Source organism: Scyliorhinus canicula, chromosome 7 (genome assembly GCF_902713615.1).
Source record: "Scyliorhinus canicula chromosome 7, sScyCan1.1, whole genome shotgun sequence".
NCBI lineage: Eukaryota > Metazoa > Chordata > Chondrichthyes > Carcharhiniformes > Scyliorhinidae > Scyliorhinus > Scyliorhinus canicula.
The window spans coordinates 47,661,170-47,686,099 of record NC_052152.1 but is presented as its reverse complement, the minus strand read 5'-3'; the positions used below and the strand labels follow the sequence as shown (position 1 = coordinate 47,686,099).

Below are 24,930 nucleotides of genomic sequence, written 5' to 3'. Positions count from 1 at the left end.
GAACCATCATATTATTTATTAGTTCAGATAAACAGGACAGTGAGGCTAATTACAAGTCATTTAACTTTTTACTTGAATAAATTGATCAATCGTTAAATGCAATCATTTGGGTAAATGGAAATATTACACTTAATTACTGCCATCAATCTCACTTCAGTAGAAGTGCACTTTACATTTCAGTGGTGACGTGCTGATCTGTCCACCTGGTTTATATGGAAAATAAAATGAAAATATTGTTATAACCTCTTTCCAGTGGTCTCGGGTCGGATCTGAAATTACAAAAGATAAATGCAAGTCAAAAAACATATCAATTGCAAATATAGATCTAAACATTACTCTGGAGCAAGTATCAAAAAATATTGTTTGTATGAATGCAGTAAACGTGACAGGAACATAATCTCATAATCTGATTCTTTGACGTGTACCTGCTGATTGGCCTTACAAAGTTAAGCATAACATCTTTTACTGTGAATTTAACTGTTCCTAATTCACAATCAGCAAGCCATTTGGCTGTCCTGAGAATTGGTGTTATAGAAAGTGAAAATGTCACAACTTTTCAGATTGGATTTGGATCATTGCCCTGAAAATCCACAATGCTGGAAACTAGAGATTGCTTCTACTCGGGTGTTCGGCCACCAACTCTGCCAAGATTGATGGAATACGGGATGAATCTGCCTTGGGCAAGCCACCTACATCACTTGGGTACGTATTGGTGGCCAAGAATTCAATTGTTTGAAGACTGCTTCTTGGAAAAAATGTAGGTATGGCTCTTCCTTGTAATCAGTTGTCAGACTCTCCGCTTGCTCACATTTAGAAATGCACAAATAGACTGAAAACAACATGTACATTGTGAGCTGCAATTCTATTGTACAAAAGTGTCAGCATTCAGTTGGAATGTTCAGTTTTGACTATGAACCCGAGTGTTGCTTGAGCTCACAATTCACTGGAACTGTCAATTGTTGATTTCTTAAAGGTCCGCACAGAGATTCTCTTGCCCTGTCTGTTCATGGTCTTTGTTTACAATGGCAATTTCATGTCAGTGTGAATCCTTAATTAAATATTTCTGTTGACTTCAGGGTCTATCATCTACCTAAGGATTCTTCATTGAGGTTGAGGGGAATGTGCTGAGGGAAACATTGTTTAGATGTAGCTTGCCTTTATCCCCCCTCCAGTACAAATTTTTGTAGTGCTTGGTTTATTTATATGTGTACAGAGTGAAACCACCAATTGTATAGCACACATACAAAGGACAATCAAAGGAACACAGTTCGTTCAGCAGAAAATACTGTACAATCTCAGGAAGTCTGACAGCATCTGTGGAGAGAGAAGGTTTTGAGTCTGGATGACTCTTTGCCAAAGAGACATGGGGGGAAAAAGTGCAAATCACACAGTCACCCAAGGATAGAATGAGTCTGGATGACTCTTTGTCAAAGCTGCAGAGAACTGTTCGGGGGGCATGGAGCAGTGGGGCTGGATCAAGGGCCAGCGATAAATGGAGATTGACAAATATGTCGCGAACAGAAAAACAAAAGGAATGCAAATGATTATGGCTAAGAAGGGTGCTGATAATGGTGCAAAAAAAGATTAAAATGTTAATGGCAGAACAAAGGTAAGCAGTGTGTCGCAGGGCAATCAGGAACAGATGGCCCAAGCGGGGTGGGCAAAGGGGGGGGGGTCAATGAGGAGGGGAAAAAGTAGATCGAAGGAAGAAATGAAAATAAATTGATAGAAATAAAAATGAGTGAGGTGAAGGTGGAGGAGAGAATTCACAATCTGAAGTTGTTGAACTCAATGGTAAGTCCAGAAGGTTGTAACCTGCCTAATAAGAAGATGAAGTGCTGTTCCTCCAGTTTGCGCTGGGCTTCACTGGAACATTAGAACAGAATTCCTACAGTGCAGTAGGATGCCATTCGGCCCATCGAGTCTGCACTGACCCTCTGAAAGAGTACCTTTTAGACACTAAGCGGTAATTTAGCATGGCCAATCCACCTGAGCTGCACATCTTTGGACTGTGGTAGGAAACCTGAGGACACTCACAGAGACACGGGGGGAAAAAGTGCAAACCACACAGTCACCCAAAGATAGAATGAACCCTGGTTTCTGGCACTGTGAGGCAGCAGCACTAACCACTGTGCCACCATGTCGCCATTGCAGCAGGCCAAGGATGGATTTGTGGATGTGAGGCGGGATGGTGAGTTGAAATGGCAAGCGACCGCAAGGTCTGCGTCCTGCTTGCGGACAGACCAGAGGTGTTCTGCAAAGCAGTCACCCAGTCTGCATTTAGTCTCTCCAATCTAGAGTAGACTGCATTGGGAGGAGAAAATGCAATTAACCAGATTAAAGGAGGTGCACGTGAAGTGCTGCCTCACTTGAAAAGAGTGTTTAGGCTTGAGATGGTGAGCAGGGAAGAGGTAAAGGGGCAGGTGTTACACTTTCTTGATTACATGGGAAGGTGCTGTGGGAAGCGGGTGAGGTGATGGAGGAGTGGACCAGGGTATCTAGGAGGGAATGGTCCCTGTGAAATGCTGTCAGGGAGAGTGAGGGGAAGATGTATTTGGTGGTGGAATCATGCTAGAGTTGGTGGAACTGGCGGATGGTGAGTTTTTGAATGAGGAGATTGCTGGAATGACAAGTGAGGACAAAGGGGACCCTATCCTGGTTCTGGGAGGGAGGGGAAGAGGTGAGAGCAGAGGTGTGGGAGATGGGTCAGACATGGTTGAGAGCCCTGTTGACCACAATGGGTGGGAAACCACGATTAAGGAAGAATGAAGATAACCACAGTCATATATTTTGGTCCTGTCCAAGGCTGGAAGATTACTGGAAGGAGGTTTTTAGGATAATCTCTAAAATGGTGCACGTGAAACTGGACTCGGGCCCTCGGGAGGCCTCGGGGTGTCAGACCAGCCGGGGTTTGAAACCGGTGTGGAGGCAGATGTTGTAGCCTTTGCCTCGTTGATCGCCTGAAGATAGATCCTGTTACGGTGGAGATCATCCTCTCCACCCTGTGCCCTGGTGTGGCGGGGGGACCTGCTGGAATTCCTGACTCTTGAGAAGATGAAATTTGAACTGAGGGGAAGGATAGAGGGGTTCTACAACTCATGGGCATTATTAATTATGCACTTTTTGAGAATTGGATTACGTTGAACATTAAGGGGGGGGGAGCTGGGAGGGTTTGGAGGAGGGGGACTGTATGTGATAATAGTTACTATGGGTGATTCCTGATTCCTTTTTGTCATTTGTTTATGTTAACATGCGGGCTAATGTTTGGACGTTTGGTGGGAGGATGGGATCGTTGTTATTGATATGGGAATTGACATTACATTTGTTACTGATTATTGTTTATTGTTGGGTTTAAATGTGGGAGAAAATGTGAAATAGGAAGAGAATAAAAATATTTTTGAAAAAAAGGAAGAATGAAGATATGTCAGCAGCACCATTTTGGAAAGTGGCATCATCGGAACATATGCGGTGGAGGTAAAGGAACTGAGAGAATAGGATGGCATCCTTGCAGAATGTGGGGTGTGAAGTGCTGTAGTTGAGGTGGCTGTGGAAGACGGTAGGTTTTTAATGGATTCTAGTGGACAGTCTATTTGCAGAAATTGAAATAGAAAGGTCAAGGAAGGGAAGGGACATGTCGGAGATGGACCTTGTGAAGGTGATAGAGGGATGGAAATTGGCAGGGAAGATAATGAATTTTTCCAGATCCAGACGGGAACATGAAGTGGCACCGATACAGCCGTTGGCGTACCGATAAAATGAGTTGCGGGATGTGGCCGGAGTAGGACTGGAACAAGGAATGTTCCAGATGCCTCGTAAATAGAGGGGCAAAACTGGGACCTATGCAAATACCCACAGCCACAACTTTGGTTTGGAGGAGTTTTTTCAGCAGTAGCTCTCATGATTTTAATGCCAGTTTCCTGCATTTTGCCATATCATTTTAATGCTTGTACTTTCCAAATATCTTTCCTTTTTAAGTCAATTAATTGGGTTTATTGCACCAACTGACCCTTTGGTTACAGGTATCTTGTATTCCAGGTTCACTTGTCATTTGGCTTCCATTTGGGATTGAAATGCCTTTTCAGTGGCTGCCAACAGTTTGAGTAGCTTTTGTCCAGGCAATTGCAGTCCTCCAGGCCCCATTTGGTGACAATCATGTTAAATGAAGACTCAAACATAAATGCCTGTCAAATTAAATAAAAAATAATTACTAGATTTGTTTTAACGATGAATCTATTAATCAATATTGTATCAAACTGAAATAATTAACGTAACATGATTATTCATTCTTCTGAGAACGGCACATTTCCCAGTCTGTCCAAAAATTGGTGATGGTATTCAATTGGATGATTCATGTTCTCCAGCAGCTTTCTGCATCATGAGCATGTTAGGAAGCCTTCTGCAGTGATGAAGACCCTGTTTGTGATACAGACAGCTCATGTGTCAGAAACAAGTCAAACGTTTTGCTGCATATACCTATATGGCAAACCCTAGTTCTTGTGATCAAATTTTGAAAAGTAATTATTTTCACCCATTTGAATTTAGCCCTGTTAGTGCTGGTTGAGAAAGTTTACGATTGGGAGATGTTTGATTTCTTATTTTTAAAATATTTTATTGAAATTTTAACAACTTTTATATGAAGTCGGAAGTTAACACAAAACCAAACAGTAACGCATAAAAAACAGTAATAAACCCCCCCAATCACCCATAATAATATAGACTAAACTCCCCCACCCCACCGTTTCATAGAAACATAGGAAATAGGTGCAGGAGTAGGCCATTCAGCCCTTTGAGCCTGCATCACCATTCTATGTAATCATGGCTGATCATTCAAATTCAGTATCCCACTCCCACTTTCTCTCCATACCCCTTGATCCCTTTAGCCACAAGGGCCATGTCTAGCTCCCTCGAATATATCTAACAAACTGGCCCCAACAGCTTTCTGTGGTAGAGAATTCCACAAGTTCACAACTCTCTGAGAGAAGAAGTTCTTCCTCATCTCAGTCCTGAATGGTTTACCCTTTATTCTTAGGCTGTGATCCCTAGTTCTGAATTACTGACATGGTATCAAAAAATAACCTCCAGAAGCCCACCAGCTTTGAGCATGACCAGAACATGTGTGCATAATGTGCTGGTCCCCTCGAACACCGACCGCATCTATCAAAGAACAAAGAAAAGTACAGCACAGGAACGGGCCCTTCGGCTCTCCAAGCCTGTGCCGAACGTGCTGCCCGACTAAACAACAATCTTCTACACTTCCTGCGTCCTTATCCCTCTATTCCCATCCTATTCATGTATTTGTCAAGATGCCCCTTAAATGTCACTTTCGTCCCTGCTTCCACCACCTCCTCCAGCAGTGAGTTCCAGGCACCCACTACCCTCTGTGTAAAAACAACTTGCCTCGTACATCTCCTCTAAACCTTGCCCCTCGCACCTTAAACCTATGCCCCCTAGTAATTGACCCCTCTACCCTGGGGAAAAGCCTCTGACTATCCACTCTGTCTATGCCCCTCATAATTTTGTAGGCCTCTATCAGGTCGCCCCCTCAACCTCCGTCGTTCCAGTGAGAACAAACCGAGTTTATTCAATCGCTCCTCATAGCTAATGTCCTCCATACCAGGCAACATCCTGGTAAATCTCTTCTGCACCCGCTCTAAAGCCTCCACATCCTTCTGGTAGTGTGGCGACCAGAATTCAACACTATACTCCAAGTGTGGCCTAACTAAGGTTCTATACAGCTGCAACATGACTTGCCAATTCTTGTACTCAATGCCCCGGCCAATGAAGGCAAGCATGCCATCTGCCTTCTTGACTACCTTCTCCACCTGTGTTGCCCCTTTCAGTGACTTGTGGACCTGTACACCTAGATCTCTCTGACTTTCAATACTCTTGAGGGTTCTAGCATTCCCTGTATATTCCCTACCTGCATTAGACCTTCCAAAATGCATTACCTCACATTTGTCCGGATTAAACTCCATCTGCCACCTCTCCGCCCAAGTCTCCAAATGATCTAAATCCTGCTGTATCCTCTGACAGTCCTCATCACTATCTGCAATTCCACCAACCTTTGTGTCGTCTGCAAACTTACTAATCAGACCAGTTACATTTTCCTCCAAATCATTTATATATACTACGAACAGCAAAGGTCCCAGCACTGATCCCTGTGGAACACCACTAGTCACAGCCCTCCAATTAGAAAAGCATCCTTCCATTACTACTCTCTGCATTCTATGACCGAGCCAGTTCTGTATCCACCTTGCCAGCTCACCCCTGATCCCATGTGACTTCACCTTTTGTACCAGTCTACCATGAGGGACCTTGTCAAAGGCCTTACTGAAATCCATATAGACATCATCCACTGCCCTACCTGCATCAATCATCTTTGTGACCTCTTCAAAAAACTCTATCAAGTTAGTGAGACACGACCTCCCCTTCACAAAACCATGCTGCCTCTCACTAATACGTCCATTTGCTTCCAAATGGGAGTAGATCCTGTCTCGAAGAATTCTCTCCAGTAATTTCCCTACCACTGACGTAAGGCTCACCAGCCTGTAGTTCCCTGGATTATCCTTGCTACCCTTCTTAAACAAAGGAACAACATTGGCTATCCTCCAGTCCTCCGGGACATCACCTGAAGACAATGAGGATCCAAAGATTTTTGTCAAGGCCTCAGCAATTTCCTCTCTAGCCTCGTTCAGTATTCTAGGGTAGATCCCATCAGGCCCTGGGGACTTATCTACCGTAATATTTTTCAAGAGGCCCAACACCTCGTCGTTTTGGATCTCAATGTGACCCAGGCTATCTACACACCCTTCTCCAGACTCAACATCCACCAATTCCTTCTCTTTGGTGAATACTGATGCAAAGTATTCATTTAGTACCTCATCCATTTCCTCTGGCTCCAGACATAGATTCCCTTGCCTATCCTTCAGTGGGCCAACCCTTTCTCTGGCTACCCTCTTGCTTTTTATGTACGTGTAAAAAGCCTTGGGATTTTCCTTAACCCTATTTGCCAATGACTTTTCATGACCCCTTCTAGCCCTCCTGACTCCTTGCTTAAGTTCCTTCCTACTTTCCTTATATTCCACACAGGCTTCGTCTGTTCCCAGCCTTCTAGCCCTGACAAATGCCTCCTTTTTCTTTTTGACGAGGCCTACAATATCTCTCGTTATCCAAGGTTCCTGAAATTTGCCATATTTATCCTTCTTCCTCACAGGAACATGCCGGTCCTGAATTCCTTTCAACTGACACTTGAAAGCCGCCCACATGTCAGATGTTGATTTACCCTCAAACATCCGCCTCCAATCTAGGTTCTTCAGTTCCCGCCTAATATTGTTATAATTAGCCTTCACCCAATTTAGCACATTCACCCTAGGACCACTCTTATCCTTGTCCACCAGCTCTTTAAAACTTATTGAATTGTGGTCACTGATCCCGAAATGCTCCCCTACTGAAGCTTCTACCACCTGGCTGGGCTCATTCCCCAATACCAGGTCCAGTACGGCCCCTTCCCTAGTTGGACTGTCTCCATATTGTTTTAAGAAGCCCTCCTGGATGCTCCTTATAAACTCTGCCCTGTCTAAGCCCCTAGCACTAAGTGAGTCCCAGTCAATATTGGGTAAGTTGAAGTCTCCCATCACAACAACCCTGTTGTTTTTACTCTTTTCCAAAATCTGTCTACCTATCTGCTCCTCTATCTCCCACTGGCTGTTGTGAGGCCTGTAGTAAACCCACAACATTGTGACTGCACCCTTCTTATTCCTGATCTCTACCCATATAGTCTCACTGCCCTCTGAGGTGTCCTCCTGTAGTACAGCTGTGATATTCTCCCTAACCAGTAGCGCAACTCCACCACCCCTTTTACATCCCCTCTATCCAGTCTGAAACATCTAAATCCTGGAACGTTTAGCTGCCAATCCAGCCCTTCCCTCCACCTGGTCTCTGTAATGGCAACAGCGTCATAGTTCCAAGCTCGAAGATCATCTGCTTTAGCTGTAGTACTTCTTGCATTAAAACATATGCACTTCAGGCCACCAGACCCGCTGTGTTCAGCAACATCTCCCTGTCTGCTCTGCCTCAGAGCCATACTGGCCCTATTCCCTAGTTCTCCCTCACCCCATTGAAAAATCGGCTCATTCTAGCCATCATGAAGTGTGCTCGATACACCACTTTTAGTTGAATGAGACTCAGCCACGCACAGGATGAGGTTGTGTTCACCGTCCTCAATACCTCACTCCAAACCTCCTCCACAATTGGCTCTCGCCCTTCTACCCACTTGCCTACACTCTCCCAACCAAACCCGTCTCCTCCCCCACTACCTGCTGCTATATGTTTGATGTACTAGCCACCTCTGATCCCCAGCAGGACAGAATCTGCTTGAGCAAGGTAGAAGGCAGGAAAGTACTTTGTTACGCACCTGGAAATACCTGAACCCATTAGCGTCCGTAAGCCCATATTTCTCCTTCAGCTCCCCCAGGCTAGCAAACCTACCTTCTCGAAATAAATCTTCCCACCTTCTTCAACTCCCTCTCCTTCCACTCCCTAAACCTTGGATCCAGCCTAGTTGGCTCGAATAATTGGAAGCTAGCCTTGAGGCAGCCTTCAAATTGAAATGTTGACAGAGCTGCCTCCAGATTTTTAACATGGCTACTTTCACCGGGTTCGTCAAGTGTTTCATCAGCGTCAACGGGAGTGGAGCTGTTATCAACGACCCCCCTCGAAGACTCTGGGCGGGATTCTCCAATCCCGCGGCAGAGAGTCCACGCCGTCGTAAACACCGTTGCGTTTTACGACGGTGTGAGAAGGCCACTCCCACAACTGAATCTGGCCCCAACAGGGGGTCAGCACAGCGCTGGAGCAGTTCGCGCCGCTCCAGCTGCCGATCCTGGCGCGAACTGTGCGCCGCGGGATCCACGCATGCGCAGTTTCGCTGGCGCCAATGATAACATGCGCAGTGGTGCTGGCGCCAACGCGGGCATGCACAGTGGGCTCGTTCAACGTGCCAGCCGCAACGCAACATGGCGTAGGGCTACAGGGGCTGGCGCGTAAGAGAGGAGGCCCCCAGCCACAGAGGCCGGCCCTCTGCCTCCATCCAGACCCACAGCTCCTCTGAGTCCCCGTGCCACTCCAGCAACCTTTCAGTATTAGCTGCCCAATAATAATATTGAAACTTTGGCAAGGCTAAGCCCCTGCTTGTCTCTACCTCTGCAGCACCACCACCCTTCTAATCCATAGGCCCTTACCCACCCAAATAAACTGAGTCACAAGCCTGTCAATCTCTCTGAAAAGTGCCTTGAGCAGGAACTGGGGTAAAAATAAAAAATCTCGGCAAGATATTCATCTTAACCGATTGCACTTGGCCTGCCAAGATAGTGAGAGACTGCCGCATCTTTGCCGGTCCGCCTTGACGTTTCCCATCAGATTTGTATAGTTCAACCTCCAGAGTTTCCCCCTGTCCCTTGCAATCTGGACCCCCAGATCCTAGTGTCCTAGTTTGGCCAAAAGGGCTCGGAAGTCACTTTGTTAGTGCAAACACTGTAAAATGGGGTCATGCACAACAGCGCACCCATGCTACAAAGCCAGGTCCAAACCCCAATTTCTCTAGTATCGTGAATAAGTAGTCCCACTCTACCCAGTCGAAACGCCTTCTCCACATCAAGCGAAACAGTGATCTCTGGAACCAAACCACCCCAGGGGCAAGAACCATGTTCAGCAGCCGTCAGACGTTTGCCATCAACCTTTGCCCTTTTACAAGTCCCATTTGGTCTTTTCCCACCACCTCCTGGAGACGAGGCTCCAGTCTTAAATGCATAGATAGTCATAGAATTTACAGCGCAGAAGGAGGCCATTCAGCCCATCGAATCTGCACCGGCCCTTGGAAAGAGCACCTAACCAGCACATCTTTGGACTGTGGGAGGAAACTGGAGCACCCGGAGGAAACCCACGCACACACGGGGAGAACGTGCAGACTCCACTCAGACAGTGACCCAAGCCGGGAATCGAACCTGGGACCCTGGAGCAGTAAAGCAACTGTGCTAACCACTATGCTACCGTGCTGCCCTTAACTAGGAAATTTGAGTCCACGGTTAACAGGGAGATCGGACGATATGATCTTCAGTCTATGGGAGAGGTTTGATTTCTAGTAGTCTTGATTGAGTAGATTTAATACGGTGCTTCTATTGAATATGGTTGTGTAAAGGAGTTTGCAGATCTTCCAGACACAGGAACATTCTCTTGACATTAATGCACTGATCTCAAATAAGACTGAATTAGGATCTCTTTAGTACGCAGTCCTCTGATTTTCTATTTTTTATAAATTTAGAGTATCCAATTAATTTTTTCAAATTAAGGAGCAATTTAGCATGGCCAATCTACCTAACCTGCACATCTTTGGGTTGTGGGGGTGAAACCCATGCAGACATGGGGAGAATGTGCAAACTCAACACAGACAGTGACCCAGGGCCGGGATCGAACCTGGGACCTCGGCGCCGTGAGGCAGCATCATCGTGCTGCCCGGAATCCTCTGATTTTCAATACAATAAATACCTATTAATGAATTGTAATTTTTCTTCAAATGTTCATTATCGTAAAATCTATGAGTTAATTTGACAAGCTGATGAGGTGTTCAGAATGTTTAGGAAATTCTTTTTTAAAATAAATTTATTTATTTTTAAAATAAATTTAGAATACCCAATTATTTTTTTTTCCATTTAAGGGGCAATTTGGCATGGCCAATCTACCTAACCTGCACATCTTTGGGTTGTGGGGATGAAACCCATGCAGACATGGGGAGAATGTGCAAACTCCACACAGACAGTGACCCAGGGCCGGGATTCGCACCCGGGTCCTAAATTCAGGAAATTCTGTGCACAATAGTCACAATACAGAAAAAATAAGATGATGATGTGATGATGATAATCTGATCTTGCCTGCTCGGCATCATCTCCACGACTGAAATATTGGTTGTACTATAGGCCAAGAGATCACACCAGTTAAGTGCAAACCCTTAGAGCAAACCTCGGGGCAAATTGAATTCATTTGAATACTGTAATGTATTGGATATTTTGGCACACAGCACATTGCATTGAGAGCATCGCAAGAGTTAGATCCAGGAGCAAGTGAAGAGCTGAAGGTCACCCATATGCTTTTTTTGTATCGGCTTGCTGCAGGGGACTTGAACTCTGGTGCAATTTGGCTGTTGGGTAGGCGTTATTTATTCTGAATTATAAAAGTTGGTCATGTTGGTGAATTAAGTGCTTTGGAATACCCTGAAGTTATGCAAAGCAATAAATAAAAGCAAGTCCATTTTTTGCCTTTCAGTTAACAAGGCCATGGCCAGCACTCCTGTTGCAACTAATATAAGATTAATGGGCCATATTCGCTTTGTTGTGGAATTCAGAGTGAGCAGGACATAATAACACAAAAATTGCATCACATTTTCTTACGCTCCTTATTTGCCAGAACTTGACAAACTGATTTAACACAGGCAGTCGCCATATTTTCCTCCCATCCAAAAGTATAAATGAGGCAGTTTATAGCTGCACCATTAATTAAGTATAGGGTGTGATCAAGCCTATGATAATGAGTGCTTGCATAACTTAGATTCCACATTATTATTACTATCCTGTTTCTCACATATCTGCCAGCTTATTAGCAAATCGTTCTAGTTCCAATAGACAATGTTTTTTGGGAATCAAAGGATTGCTGAAAAGGGATAGCTGATGATCGAGAAAACGTGTACCATTGTATAGATTTTGCACCTCATTGTCTTTTGAGTTCCTCTGTCACTTACCATTGTTCCGTCAGCTACTCGTTCTGGCTCAAGTTTTGTTTTGCTTGCTTTCTCAAAGCATTCTGCATCTGGCCCATGTGGAGTCATAATACTATGCAGACTACCTCCGCCTGGCAGAAAACCCTCCTCTTTTGCCTCATAATGACCTTTGATCAGCCCCATAAATTCACTCATGCAGTTACCTGGTGAGGAACGAAACAAAGCATGTAAACCCTTTCATTTGCAAACTACTGATCCTACCATCTTTAATCTTTCAAATTTCTGGTTATTATTTAACCTGTTAAGCAGAGTCACGCTGGGATTGAAAAACAATAATGTGCAGATCTTCAAGTATCATTTAGATGTTTCTCATTAACAGTTTATTATTCACCTCTTTGGTAAAATTCAAAACTCAATAATTGAAGACATGGGAAATGTATGTGGATTATTTGCCCCTTTGGTCGAGTGAAATATTGCAGGCCTGGGTGCTCAAATGGAATTAATATATGCCAGCAGGCAGACTGGTACATCGCTACTCACTCTACCTACCAGTCTCTCCTGTATCAGCCTGTTGCTGATCTGCAGGCAAAGATCAGGAAGCTCCCAAATGCAGTTCTTCCCCTTACACATACCCTGACTGACCCCTGCTTTGGAGTAGGTAGTGGCACCTCGGGAAGCCTCTGGGATTTATGGGTCCACCAAACTCCCATTAGACTGATTGTGGGAGTGCATCAAAAAGGCCATAAAGTTTTGGCGTACTCTGTACATATTACTTAAGTGGTAGCACTGTTGCCTCACAGCGCTGGGGTCCCAGGTCCGATTCTGACCTCTGGTGACTGTCTGCGGAGTTTGCACGTTCTCCCAGTGTCTGCGTGGGTTTTCTCCGGGTACTCCGGTTTCCTCCCACAGACCAAAGGTGTGCAGGTTAGCTGAATTCGCTATGCTAAATTGGCCAAACGTTAGTTGCGCTTACGGGGCTAGGGGTGTGGGATTAGGCCTAGTCAGGGTGGTCTATAGGATCAAGGGCCGGTGCAGATTCGAAGGGCCAAATGGCCTCCTTCTGCACTGTAGGGATTCTATGATTCTAATAATAGCACAAAATGTGATATTATATTGGATATCGTGGTAAGGGTTCACAAGAGATTAAGGGTTAGTGCTAAAACAGTTCTTTTTCACACAAAGGATTATTGGACCATGAAATGTTTTACTACACAGTGTCTATAACATGAGTGTGGTCATGCAATTACATATTCATGCATGAGCAGTGACCTAAATACTCTGGTATTCTACATACAGAAATAAGATTAAACTTAAATAATTGGTCCAATTTTAAAACTATAGTATATCTTCCAGCTTTCAGGTAGAGATTAATTGCAGGTTAAATTTTAATCTGTTTTAGACCATCTGTCTAAGATCTTTTGAAGTCAGTTCCAAAGACTGGATAGGATTCACTGTACTGGGGTACTTTCCCTCTTGAATATTATATTGGTTTTGCGACTGTAAAGTCACCATAGACCCAGCTGACCATAGGCTGCTTTCCCCTTTGAGGGGGAGAGCAGACTGGTGGTGAATTAACCTGGGGGTCACCACACCTCAGGCAAGGGGCAAGGTTGAGAAAGTGGAGTCTTCTCAAATAACCTCAGCCGGTTCGGAATTGAACCCGTGCTGTTGTCCTTGCTCTGCGCCGCAAACCAGCTGTGCAGCCAACTGAGCTCAACTGACCTGCTACTGTACTGTGTTAATAAAAGACAGAATGGATTTGCCATATCTTACGATGGTAGTAAGGGGGTCTGAACGTGTGGTCAGCTACTCCCCAGCGTGGTGGAAAGATCACAAAGTCTGCGACTGCCACACCTGGACGGGTCGACTTCACAGTTAGCACTGTGAAAATCGAAGGATCCTGAAAACACATAAGGTTTGTTAGGTTATTTCTCTAAATTTCAAAAATCATGCATATCCTGTAGCTTCATAAAGTCATGTTCATGTGCATCTGTAATTTTGTGATATTTTCTCTGTTCTCTCCTTTTATAGTCATTATCGTTCAGTTGTGCTCATATTAGATACACTGAATGGTCAATACATGTTGTGGTTGTGTGAAGTAGAATCTGTGTTGGCTGTTCCTCCCTCGATATCTCTCAAAGATATATTCAAAACGCACCTTTCACTGGCAGTCCCCACTTCTGAAATTGATCTTAGTTTGGTTAGAAATCAAAGAGCCATCAGCTTGTTGGAAAACATGATGTGGGGATGCCAGTGTTGGACTCGAGTGGACACAGTGAGAAGTCTTATAACACCAGGTTAAAGTCCATAAGACATAGGAGCAGAATTAGGCCACTCAGCCCATTGAGTCTGCTCCGCCATTCAATCATGGGTGATATGTTCCTCATCCCCATTCTCCTGCCTTCTCCCCATAACTCCTGATCCCCTTATTAATCAAGAACTTATCTATCTCTGTCTTAAAGACAGTCATTCGGCCTCCACAGCTTTCCACAGATTCACCACCTTCCGGCTGAAGAAATTCCTCCTCATCTCGGTTTTGAAAGATCATCCCTTTAGTCCAACAGGTTTGTTTGGAATCACTAGCTATCAGCTTCACACCTTGCCATTGCAAGATATCGGACTTTCCAAATGGTACCTGTGTTCTGTGTACCAATAAAACAGATTCATGAAGAAAATAACTTACGGCGTGATCAAATGAAACAGTATTAATGACCATGAAGTCCTGAAGATTGTACTTGTAGGGTGTATAGTTTCCATGCCAGGCCACAACATTAAATGGAGAGAAGTTCTGAAAATAATAGATTGAATTGCTTAAAATGTTACAATATTAGAAATTGAAGAATTACATTTGAGATCCTGAGCAAATTGATTCCAGGATCAGCTACCCTTTACATGTAAAGCAATTCAAAAATAATTAAATCACATTTGCCTTTACTTGAAATGAAATGAAAATCGCTTATTGTCACGAGTAGGCTTCAATGAAGTTACTGTGAAAAGCCCCTAGTCGCCACATTCCGGCGCCTGTTCGGGGAGGCTGGTATGGGAATTGAACCGTGCTGCTGGCCTGCCTTGGCCTGCTTTAAAAGCCACCAATTTAGCCCAGTGTGCTAAACCAGCCCCTACTTCAAGGGGCATAAAAGTGAGAAAGTAGCATTTAAGTTGTACAGAACCTCGATCAGATCCCATCCACTGAATTTCAGAAAAAATATTAACTTTGGAGTGGGTATAGCACAGATTCACCAGAATAAGTTACATTATGAGACAAGGCACAAACTTTACTCAGCGTCCTTTGAGCTTAGGAGGTTGAGGGGTGATCTAATCAAAGCGCTTGAAACCAAAAAAGGAATGAGATAGGGTAGATGCGGAATCTTCTGAAAATTGTTCAGAACTAGGGGGCACAACCTGAAGTTAGAGCTAACATATTGAGGAATGAAATCAGAAATTTTCCCACACAGGGCTGAGTCAATGCAAATTGTTCAGACCAAGAACAATGGAGTTTTCTCAGGTCAGGGAATTGAAGAATACATAAATACAGCAAGCACGTGGGGTGATTTAATTTTCTTTTTATTCGTTCATGGGATGTGGACATCACTGGCTGTGCCAGCATTTATTGCTCATAGCGCATTTAAGAGTCAACCACATTGCCGTGAATCCAGAGTCGCATACCAGCCTCCCCGAACAGGCGCCGGAATGTGGCGACTAGGGGCTTTTCACAGTAACTTCATTTGAAGCCTACTTGTGACAATAAGCGATTTTCATTCATTTAATTTCACATGTTGGCCAGAATGGAGATTTCCTTTCCTAAAGGACATTCTGAACCAGAGGGTTTTTTACGGCAATCAACAATGGTTTCATGGTTAATTTCAGATTTTTATTAAATTCAAATTTCACCATTTGTCTTGGTGGGATTTGAACCCAATTCCCCAGGATATTGACCTGGATCTCTGGATTCCTAGTCCAGCAAAAATACCATTACGCCACAGCCTCCCCTTGAATGCTTCAAATGGCTGACCGGTGTACTTCTGTTCCTCTGTGCCTATACACTTGTTATATGCCCAGCTGATTTTAATACGAGACAAGCTGGCTTGATAGATCATTGGCGGGATTCTCCGCTGGCGGGATTCTCTGTTTTGCCAGCGCTCGGGGGTTTCCCGACGGCATGGAGCTGCCCCACAATGGGAAAAAATGAATTGGGTACTCTAAATTTATTTTAAAAGAAACAAGAAAATAAAATTATATTAGACCAGGCAAAAAGGTTGAAAAGAGACAAATGCATGAAAATAATTAAACTGTTCATTATTTCTTCACCCCAGCTACACCTATACAGACACATACAAATTTGCAAAGCTACAAAAATTACCATATCTCTCACAATATTCAGGGTGAGTATGCAGTACATGTGAACCAACTAGGGTCAGACACACCACACTCCCAATGTAAGTGATAGATGCAGCCAAAGCAGATTCTATGGATTTTTCAACAACCTACCCAGATATTTGTCACACCATGAGCCACTGAAACACCGGGCTGGATTCTCCGCCGGCAGGATGCTCCATTTTGCCGACAGCCTGGGGGGTTTCCTGACGGGGTGGGGATGCCCCACAATGGTGCTTTGTCTGTCTGCAGAAGTAGCACTTGAATCCCCCGGGGTTGGCTGGCTGCCGCGCGGCGCAGGCTTGGGGTTGGTTGGGGGCGGTCGCTGGTGGGGTCTACAATGTCCATGAGGGGGGCGCCGTGTGGTCAGGGGGGGGTACGCTTGTACATTACGGGAGGCGACCGTTAGTGAGGTCGCAAGTTTCTTGGTCGCCGCAAGGTCGAGGGTAGCCCCTTCTAAGAGGTGCTGGCGGATGTACGCCAACCCTATGCCCGTAACAAAAGCATCCCTAATTAGGAGTTCGGAATGTTCAAACGGCCGAAACGGCCTGGCAATCGCAGTCCCTTGCCAGGGCGTGCAGGGCACGCCAGAAACCTTCTCACCGGGGTGTTGATGCGCGTGGACAGGAGGTGCCTGGCGTAGATTTTGTTGGTCTGCTGAATGTAGTTCTCTTTGAGTAACATCATGGCCTCAGCGTAGGTAGGCGCGTCCCGGATGAGGGAAAAGATAGCGGAGCTCAGCCGCGTATACAGGATCTGGAGCTTCTGTGCCTCTGAGGGTGGTTCTGTCGCAAATCCGATATAGGCTTCAAAGCAAGCTAGCCAATGTGCTTGGCGTTGTCTGCTTGAGGATGCAGCTGCAGGCAATCTGGCTTGATGCGGAGGTCCATTGTTGTAAAATCTCTGCTTAATAAATTGATGCACTATCAATTACGACGAGACGAGAATAGAGTGTAATTGAGGCTTTATTAATCAGAGATATGTAGCCTCCCGCAGCTGCTGCCGAAATGGCAACACATTTATACTCCGCCTACTGGGCGGCCAGCAGGAAGGGATCTACCCCTGTACCTGTTGTACAGGGACCTTACCGTGTTACACCTCAGATGTGATATATATACAACAGTGGTGACTACCACACGCACGCCGCGCAGCTCCAAGTTTCCAGAAGTGTGACATCGAGGCGCTCCTGAACGCAGTAGAACAGAGGAGGGAGGCCCAGTACCCCAGACACGGCCGCAGGGTTGCCCCACGCCTTAGCCGGCACCTGTGGAGGAGGTGGCAGAGGCCGTCAGCGCTGTGGCTGTAACACCAAGGACGGGACCGTGCGCTGCAGCGTCATGGCCGCATGCAGGGATGGTCCGGATGGAGGGTGGTACTGTGGCCATGGGTCAGACATTGTCCAATGATGTAGAGCCCAGAGCTCATCGCAGAGCGGATTGTCATCATCCTCCATGGCCTGCAATAGACACGCTTCCACCAGCAACCGTGTGAGCCCTGCCCCTTGTGCCCCAGGTGGATGTGCAATGGAGGGGTGGTGTGCATGCGGGTGGGGTGGGGGTGGTTGGTGGTGGGTGGGTGGCGGGGGTGAGGGTGTTGGTGGTGGGTGGGTGGCGGGGTGAGGGTGTTGGTGGTGGGTGGGTGGCGGGGGTGAGGGTGTTGGTGGTGGGTGGGTGGGGGTGAGGGTGTTGGTGGTGGGTGGGTGGGGGATGAGGGTGTTGGTGGTGGGGGGAGTGAGGATGTTGGTGGTGGGTGGGTGGGGGGGTGAGAGTGTTGATGGTGGGTGGGTGGGGGGGTGAGGGTGGTCAGCTGGTGTCGTGGTGTGCGGTCTGTGCCCATACTCGGCGATTCTCATGCCCCCCCTAGTCTGTGAACCGGGCGGCTATCAGCCTGTCCCGTGCCCGCTGGCTCAGCCGGTAACGGTGGGCAACCTCCCGCCCATGTCCAGCCCGTCTGTCCTGACCATTGCCCCCATCCTCCTCATCTGGGGAGCACTGCGCCTCGTCCTGCTGCTCCTCCACTTCCCCCTCCTCTGCCTGCGGCACATTGCCCCTCTGCTGGGCTATGTTGTGCAGGACGCAGCACACCACAACGATGCGGCCGACCCTATCTGGCGGGTACTGGAGGGCCCCTTCAGAGCGGTCCAGACACCTGAAACGCATTTTTAGCAGCCTAAAGCACGTGCAGGATCATCATGCGGTGGTCACAGACCACCTGAATGTTCATGGAATAGGTCCCCTTCCTATTGGTGAACACGGCCCTGTTATCTGCAGGTGGCCGCACGGCGACGTGCATCCCATCGATCGCGCCCTGGACCATGGGAAACCCGGCCACGGCAGCGAAGCCCGCTGCCCGGGCATCCTGGCTGGCCCGGTCCACAGGGAACGGGATGTAGGGGTCTGCAATGGCATATAGGGCATCTGTCACTGCCCGGATGCACCGGTGCACCGATGTCTGCGAGATGCCGGACAGGTCTCCACTCGGTGCCTGGAATGACCCCGTGGCATAAAAGTGCAGGACCACTGGATCCTTGACGGACATGGGGAGAGGGTGTCCTCCCCCAGTGCCATGAGGTGCCAGGTGTGCCAGCAGGTGGCAGATGTGTGCCACGGTTTCCCGGCTCATCCGAAGTCTCCTCCTGCATGCCTGGTCCGTGAGGTCCTGGTACAACGAGCGGGGCCGGTTTACACGGGGCCTTCTTGGGCGTCTCCGTCGCCGTGGTGCCACAACCTCCTTCTCCCCCTCCTCTTCCTCCTCCTCCTCCTCCTCATCCTGTCGAGCGGGCGGCCCTCCAGCCTGGGCGGCTGCCACCTGCCCCTCTGCAGTACGCTCCTCTTCGACAGCCTGTGCCGCCTCCCTGGCACGCTCCTCCTCCTCCTCCCCCCGGGGCAACATGTAGAAGTGCGACTCCCGCCACGGCAGCCAACATCACTGGGTGATCAGCAAACATAACGGCCTGCAGTGGGTGGGGGTGGAGGAACGGCGACATGTCAGCATTGCCCATACACCCCCCCCCCCCCCCCCCCCCCCCCCCCCGCAGCCAGGTGCCATGGCTGCATGGTCGCATCTATTGGAAGCTGGCACCTGGCCAGGCGGATGACCTCCCTCGTCCTCTTCCCCCCTCCCCAGCACCTGCTCCCTCTCCCTGGCACTCGCCCCCTCACCCTGGCACTCGCCCCCTCACCCTGGCACTCGCCCCCTCACCCTGGCACTCGCTCCCTCACCCCGGCACTCGCTCCCTCACCCCGGCACTCGCCCCCTCTCCCCGGCACTCGCCCCCTCTCCCCGGCACTCGCCCCCTCAGCCTGGCACTCGCCCCCTCAGCCTGGCACTCGCCCCCTCACCCTGGCACTCGCCCCCTCACCCCGGCACTCGCCCCCTCAACCCCGGCATTCACCCCCTCCCCGGCACTCGACCCCTCACCCCGGCACTCGCCCACTCTCCCCGGCACTCGCCCCCTCTCCCCGGCACTCGCCCCCTCACTTCAGCACTCGCCCCCTCTCCGGCACTCGCCCCCTCACCCTGGCACTCGCCCCCTCACCCAGGCACTCGCCCCCTCCCCGGCACTCACCTTTCCCACCTTTCCCCCCCCCGCCTCACACCCCCCCACCCCCACCACACCTCCCCACCACACACACACACCCTCCACACACACAGCCCCCCTGCACACCGACTAAGGCCATGCCGTCACTTCTCCTGCGGCCACCCCACGCCGTGACCTACCTCCACGCTGTCCGGCGTCAACCATCAGCACTGGTTGACGCCGTTATATAGGTGGTTCAATTTACGGGACTTCGGCCCATCCGGCCAGGAGAATGCGGGCAGCCCCGGGGTTCATAGCGTTGTGCCGGTCCCTGCCATTCTCCGAGGCGGGCGGCGCGGTTCACGCCTCGGCAACTTTTGGGGGGTCGGAGAAGTCGGAGGCCGGCGGGGACGGGATTCACACCGACCCCCAGTGATTCTCTAACCCAGCGGGGGGTCGGAGAATCCCGCCCCAGGTCTTTGTTAGAAAGCACAAAGCAAGATTTTGCCCATTGGTCAATTGGTGGTCATATCAATTCTGTCAAAATGATGATTTTACCAAAATTTCAATATTTATATCAGGCTATTCCTATTTTTATTAAAAAAAATTTTTTTACATCTCTTGACCAATTGATTTCCTCTTTTATTTGGAATAAAAAACACCTTTGAATTCATAAAATCTTTTTGGAAAGACCAAAACTTCAAGGAGACCTTACTTTGTCAAATGGTTTGCATTATTATTGGTCTGCCAATATCCGTAAGCCTATCTTTGGGGTTCTCCTATTTTTAAGCAATGACCGCTTGTTTGGACAACCAGGGAACATTGCCCTCGCCTACCCATCTCTCCTGTTTCTTCATTATGTTCACAGTTACCGGCTAGTCTGAATCACTATACACAAGATAGCATTGTGTTGTGTTTCATTAAAGTATGTTCCCAATTTAGTCTGTTCTTCCTCTATTTCTACCCATTCTAATCTATATTTTCACCTTTTCTAATTGATTCAGCCTTCCACCTTTGATCCAGATTTGGTTTGAAATCTCCTAACTGTGGGTACATTTGCACCATTTCTTCAATGGCTTTATCTGTGCCTGGCCACCAGAGGTAGCTGTGTGCCAACATCTTCATCTTTGTCTTACCTGGGAGGACGCTGTGCATCTCCTGTAAGAGGGGTTCCCGGCTGGAGATGGAACGACTACTCGTGAACCTCACAAAATCACACTATCCTCGCAGGTCAACTTATCTTTACGGGTGAGATAGGGCTTTAGTTGCTCATATTTCTTGTAGTGCTACCCAATCTGTATCATTCTCTTCACCTTCGATAGTATTGAGTCTTTGTGGGCCCAGTTGCGAATGTATCCGGCCGACACTGGCAGAGTGTCTAGAAAGTTCAAAGCCAATACAATCTCCTGGGGTACTGGTGGTGGCAGGACGTTCTTTGGCAGGGAAGTCGACTCAATGCATCTGCATTGGCAATCTTCCCTTAAGAGTCCCAGTTATGGCTTATGGTCGATCACTATGTCAAATCATCATCCATACAAATATTGGTGGGATTTCATCATGCCGGATATGACTGCTAAGCCCTCCTTCTTGATCTGGGCATAATTCCATCTTGCTTATGAAAGGGTCCTCGAGGCAAAGGCATTTCTGCGCTCAGAACCATCTCTCATCTTGTGGGATAAAACTGCCCCTATACTCTGGGGGCACATCATATGTGAACACGATTGGTTTCCCCGGGTCTTAGCGAACCAAGAGGTTTGAGTATCGTAAGGTTTTGCTGCACCAATCAAAAAGCTCCCACTTGGGACTCGCTCCATTGCCACCGTTGAAGTTCCTGTCACATCAATGCAAAATCCTAGATACGTCACATCTGAGGTCTGGAAATTACATTTTTGTTTTTGAGGTGGACTCCTGCATTCCGAAACTTCTTTAATACTTCCTTGAGGTTAGCCCTTCGGGGAAGGCCGAATGGAGTGATGCCGAATGGACGTCCTGTGTACTGAAAGTGGCACTTGTGGGTGTTTGTCTGGCAAACGTCTGGGAATCTTTGTCCAGTCCTAGTTGCAGGTTTGCGTGACTAAGATCCAGTTTTGAGTAGGTAAGGCCCACCATCAACTTGGCATAGAGATCCACAATCTGGGGAATCAGGTACCTATCAACCTGAGAAACCTGATATATCGTTAGTTTGTACCCCCCACAAATTCTTAGCGAACGGTCCTGTTTGAAAATGGGGATTATTGGCGCTGCCCACTCTGAGAACTAAGCCGGTTGATTATGCTCAGCTCTTCTAATCTTTTAAACTCATCTTCAACCTTTGACTTGGCTTGATGCCTCACCTTTTTCCCGGTCCTTGGATTCTGGTCCAGTTCCAACAACTGTGTCTGGTTCTCTGCAGTGCCTGTTGATCCTGCCATCTCTTGCCACACTTCTTAGCACACTCCACTGCCTGAGCTATCCCGAGAGCGCTTTCCAACATTATACTGATTTCAGCCAGGGGTTTCTTTTGGATATTGAGATTATGGATCCCACAAGACAGCTGGTCACGCAACATGTCACTAAGCGTGGCCCCGAACCCGCAGTGCTCAGTGAGCTGGCGAAGCCTGGCTATGAAAGCTGAGACGGACTCTTCATGATCTCTCACTGCAGAGTTATATTTATAACATTGGAGAATAATCGAAGGCCTTGGTTGGTGTGCTCTTTGGCCAATTTCACTATTTGGTCAAAGGTCTTCGAGTCGGGTGCCTCTGGGAATGTGAGGTTCCTAATCAAATTATACTTTTGGAGCCCGCAAACTGTCACAAGTATCACCTTCAGCTTGTCCTCACCTATTCGCGGTAAAACATAGTGGATCCTTTCGATGTACTGATTCCAATCCTGAGCACCTTGGTCAAACGGGTTTAGTTTACCTACGATAGGCATTTTCACTCATGGTTTAATAGTTCCTGACTCTTGTTGATGCTTCTTTCCTTTCTTAACTGCTCCTTCCTCCTTCTCAATTCACGATGTGCGGTCGGCTGGAGTTGAACCTTTTCTCTTGTTGCCAATGTGGGCAGCACGGTAGCATGGTGGTTAGCATAAATGCTTCACAGCTCCAGGGTCCCAGGTTCGATTCCCGGCTGGGTCACTGTCTGTGCGGAGTCTGCACGTCCTCCCCGTGTGTGCATGGGTTTCCTCCGGGTGCTCCGGTTTCCTCCCACAGTCCAAAGATGTGCGGGTTAGGTAGATTGGCCATGCTAAATTGCCCGTAGTGACCTAAAAAGTAAGGTTAAGGGGTGGGGCTTGTTGGGTTACGGGTATAGGGTGGATACGTGGGTTTGAGTAGGGTGATCATGGCTCGGCACAACATCGAGGGCCGAAGGGCCTGTTCTGTGCTGTACTGTTCTATGTTCTAATGTGTTGGCTTGAGACATACACTGGAGGTTTCCAGTAATAAACAAAGGGGTTTATTGTTGAAAGGCAAAGGCAGATAGATAACAGACACAGAACTCAATATAAGTCTGATCACTTCAGCTCCAGGGTTCAGTCTTCCCGGATCCCTGCGCAAACTCCCTATTGGTTGGGGTTCGCGTGCTCCTACGACAGTGGCTCGCAGCCAGTCACGTAGTCTGTCAAGCCCACCCCCTTAAAGGGGTGCTGCTACCACATCCTAGTTTTCTGCCCTCCACCCTAAACCTGTTGACTCTTGCTGGCATGGACGCTTACAAGTCACCAGCACTTTCCCAAACTACCATATATGAATCTTGGTGACAAGTTCCTGTAGTCTATGCAAAGGGAAGAGGAACAATTACACCAAGTTAAACACTGCACCTCAAGTCACTTTACTGACTGCATTTTCTCCTGCCTTGTTTAGTAATACACCTTACTGCTGACTTAGTAGAGTCTCAGCAGAAACCAGGGATTGTACATTGACCTTTCCTGCTCCATATGGTTCAACAATACACCGGGAAGAGCACTTACCATGTGTTGTTCCTCGTGTCTTAATAAAGCTCGTAGTCTCAAAGGTGGAGAAGATGCTTTATTGTGAATTTGTTCTGTCTTCAGAGCTTAACTTACGGCTACCTCAAATGCTGCCTGCCTGTGTGTCTGTGTCCTGCTACCAGTTCTGCCTTCCGTGAAGTGTGTCCTCACTTCCTGTCCCTGTGTATTTATAGCTCTCCCGTGCTCCCTCTAGTGCTTGCTCAGTTGTATTGCATCTAGTCAGATTTGCAATCACCACAGTAGAGACTCAGCAGAAACCAGGGATTGTACATTGACCTTTCCTGCTCCATATGGTTCAACAATACACCGGGAAGAGCACTTACCAAGCAACATATTGAGGGACATGTGTACTAAAACTTAGTTTTAGTTGTGTTAATATATCCTCATAACACATTCAGTATTTGACAAAGATACCTTACCTGCTGAGCAGCAAATAACTTGCCCTGGAACTTGCTGATGACAGTGAACCCAGATGGAACCTGTCGGTCCTCATAGCATGCAACTGGAACCTTGAAATCCCTGGGATTGGCAAGGCCATTGGCTCCTAATGAAGATAATGAAATAAGAGTCAACGGCATAAATCTCTGAGACTGTTTGGTGGGAGGATGGGATCGTTGTTATTGATATGGGAATTGACATTGCATTTGTTACTGATTGTTGTTTATTGTTGAGTGTAAATTTGGGAGAAAATGTGAAAAAGGAGGAGAATAAAAATATTTATAAATCTCCGAGAATAAACGAGAGAATGCTCATTTAATATGGAGTGCTAAAATTTTTCTACTTTTTAATAAGTTCTATTTTGTCAAATATCTATTTCACATGTTGTCTATTTCAGCTTGGAGGCACACTCTCTGTGACCACCCAATGCAATTGGTGGAGCACGCACAGATTAAGTTTGGAAATGTTGGTTTTGTTGTGATGCTGGTGGTAGCATTAGTGCAGGATTAGTAGAGAAAAGTTTTCTGGAAGATTTGAAACAGCCCGAAATTGATTCTAAACAGTCCACCAACATAGAAAAATCTAGGTTTAGTTTGGAAGAAATCTGTGAAAATCAATTTTAAAGAATTCTAAAACCAGTCAATGAAACCAATGAGTTCTAACTTGACAAAAACAAAGTAGTGCCGGTGCTCGAAATTTGAACTAAAAGCAGAAAATTCTGGAAATGTTCAGCAGGTCTGACATCATCAGTAGAGAGATAAAGAGTGTTAACATTTCAGATCATTGACCTCTCAAATGGCGACTGAGCTGCTCAGTATTCCCAACATTTTCAAGTTTTATCTAAAACGCTATTGTG

At 47.2% G+C, this 24,930-nt stretch overlaps 1 protein-coding gene across 1 annotated transcript in view; it reads right to left on the bottom strand.

Moving 5' to 3' along the window:
• Positions 1 to 24,930, bottom strand: part of hgd (homogentisate 1,2-dioxygenase) — a 67,088-nt gene continuing 42,158 nt past the window's right edge. The window contains exons 10-15 of the mRNA XM_038801945.1: positions 24,056 to 24,180; positions 14,451 to 14,555; positions 13,541 to 13,667; positions 11,789 to 11,970; positions 4,007 to 4,181; positions 1 to 269 (exon numbers count right to left, since the gene is read on the bottom strand). Coding sequence (XP_038657873.1) covers positions 4,038 to 4,181; positions 11,789 to 11,970; positions 13,541 to 13,667; positions 14,451 to 14,555; positions 24,056 to 24,180 — 683 coding nt within the window. The 3' untranslated portion in view covers positions 1 to 269; positions 4,007 to 4,037. The remainder of the gene's footprint in view (positions 270 to 4,006; positions 4,182 to 11,788; positions 11,971 to 13,540; positions 13,668 to 14,450; positions 14,556 to 24,055; positions 24,181 to 24,930) is intronic.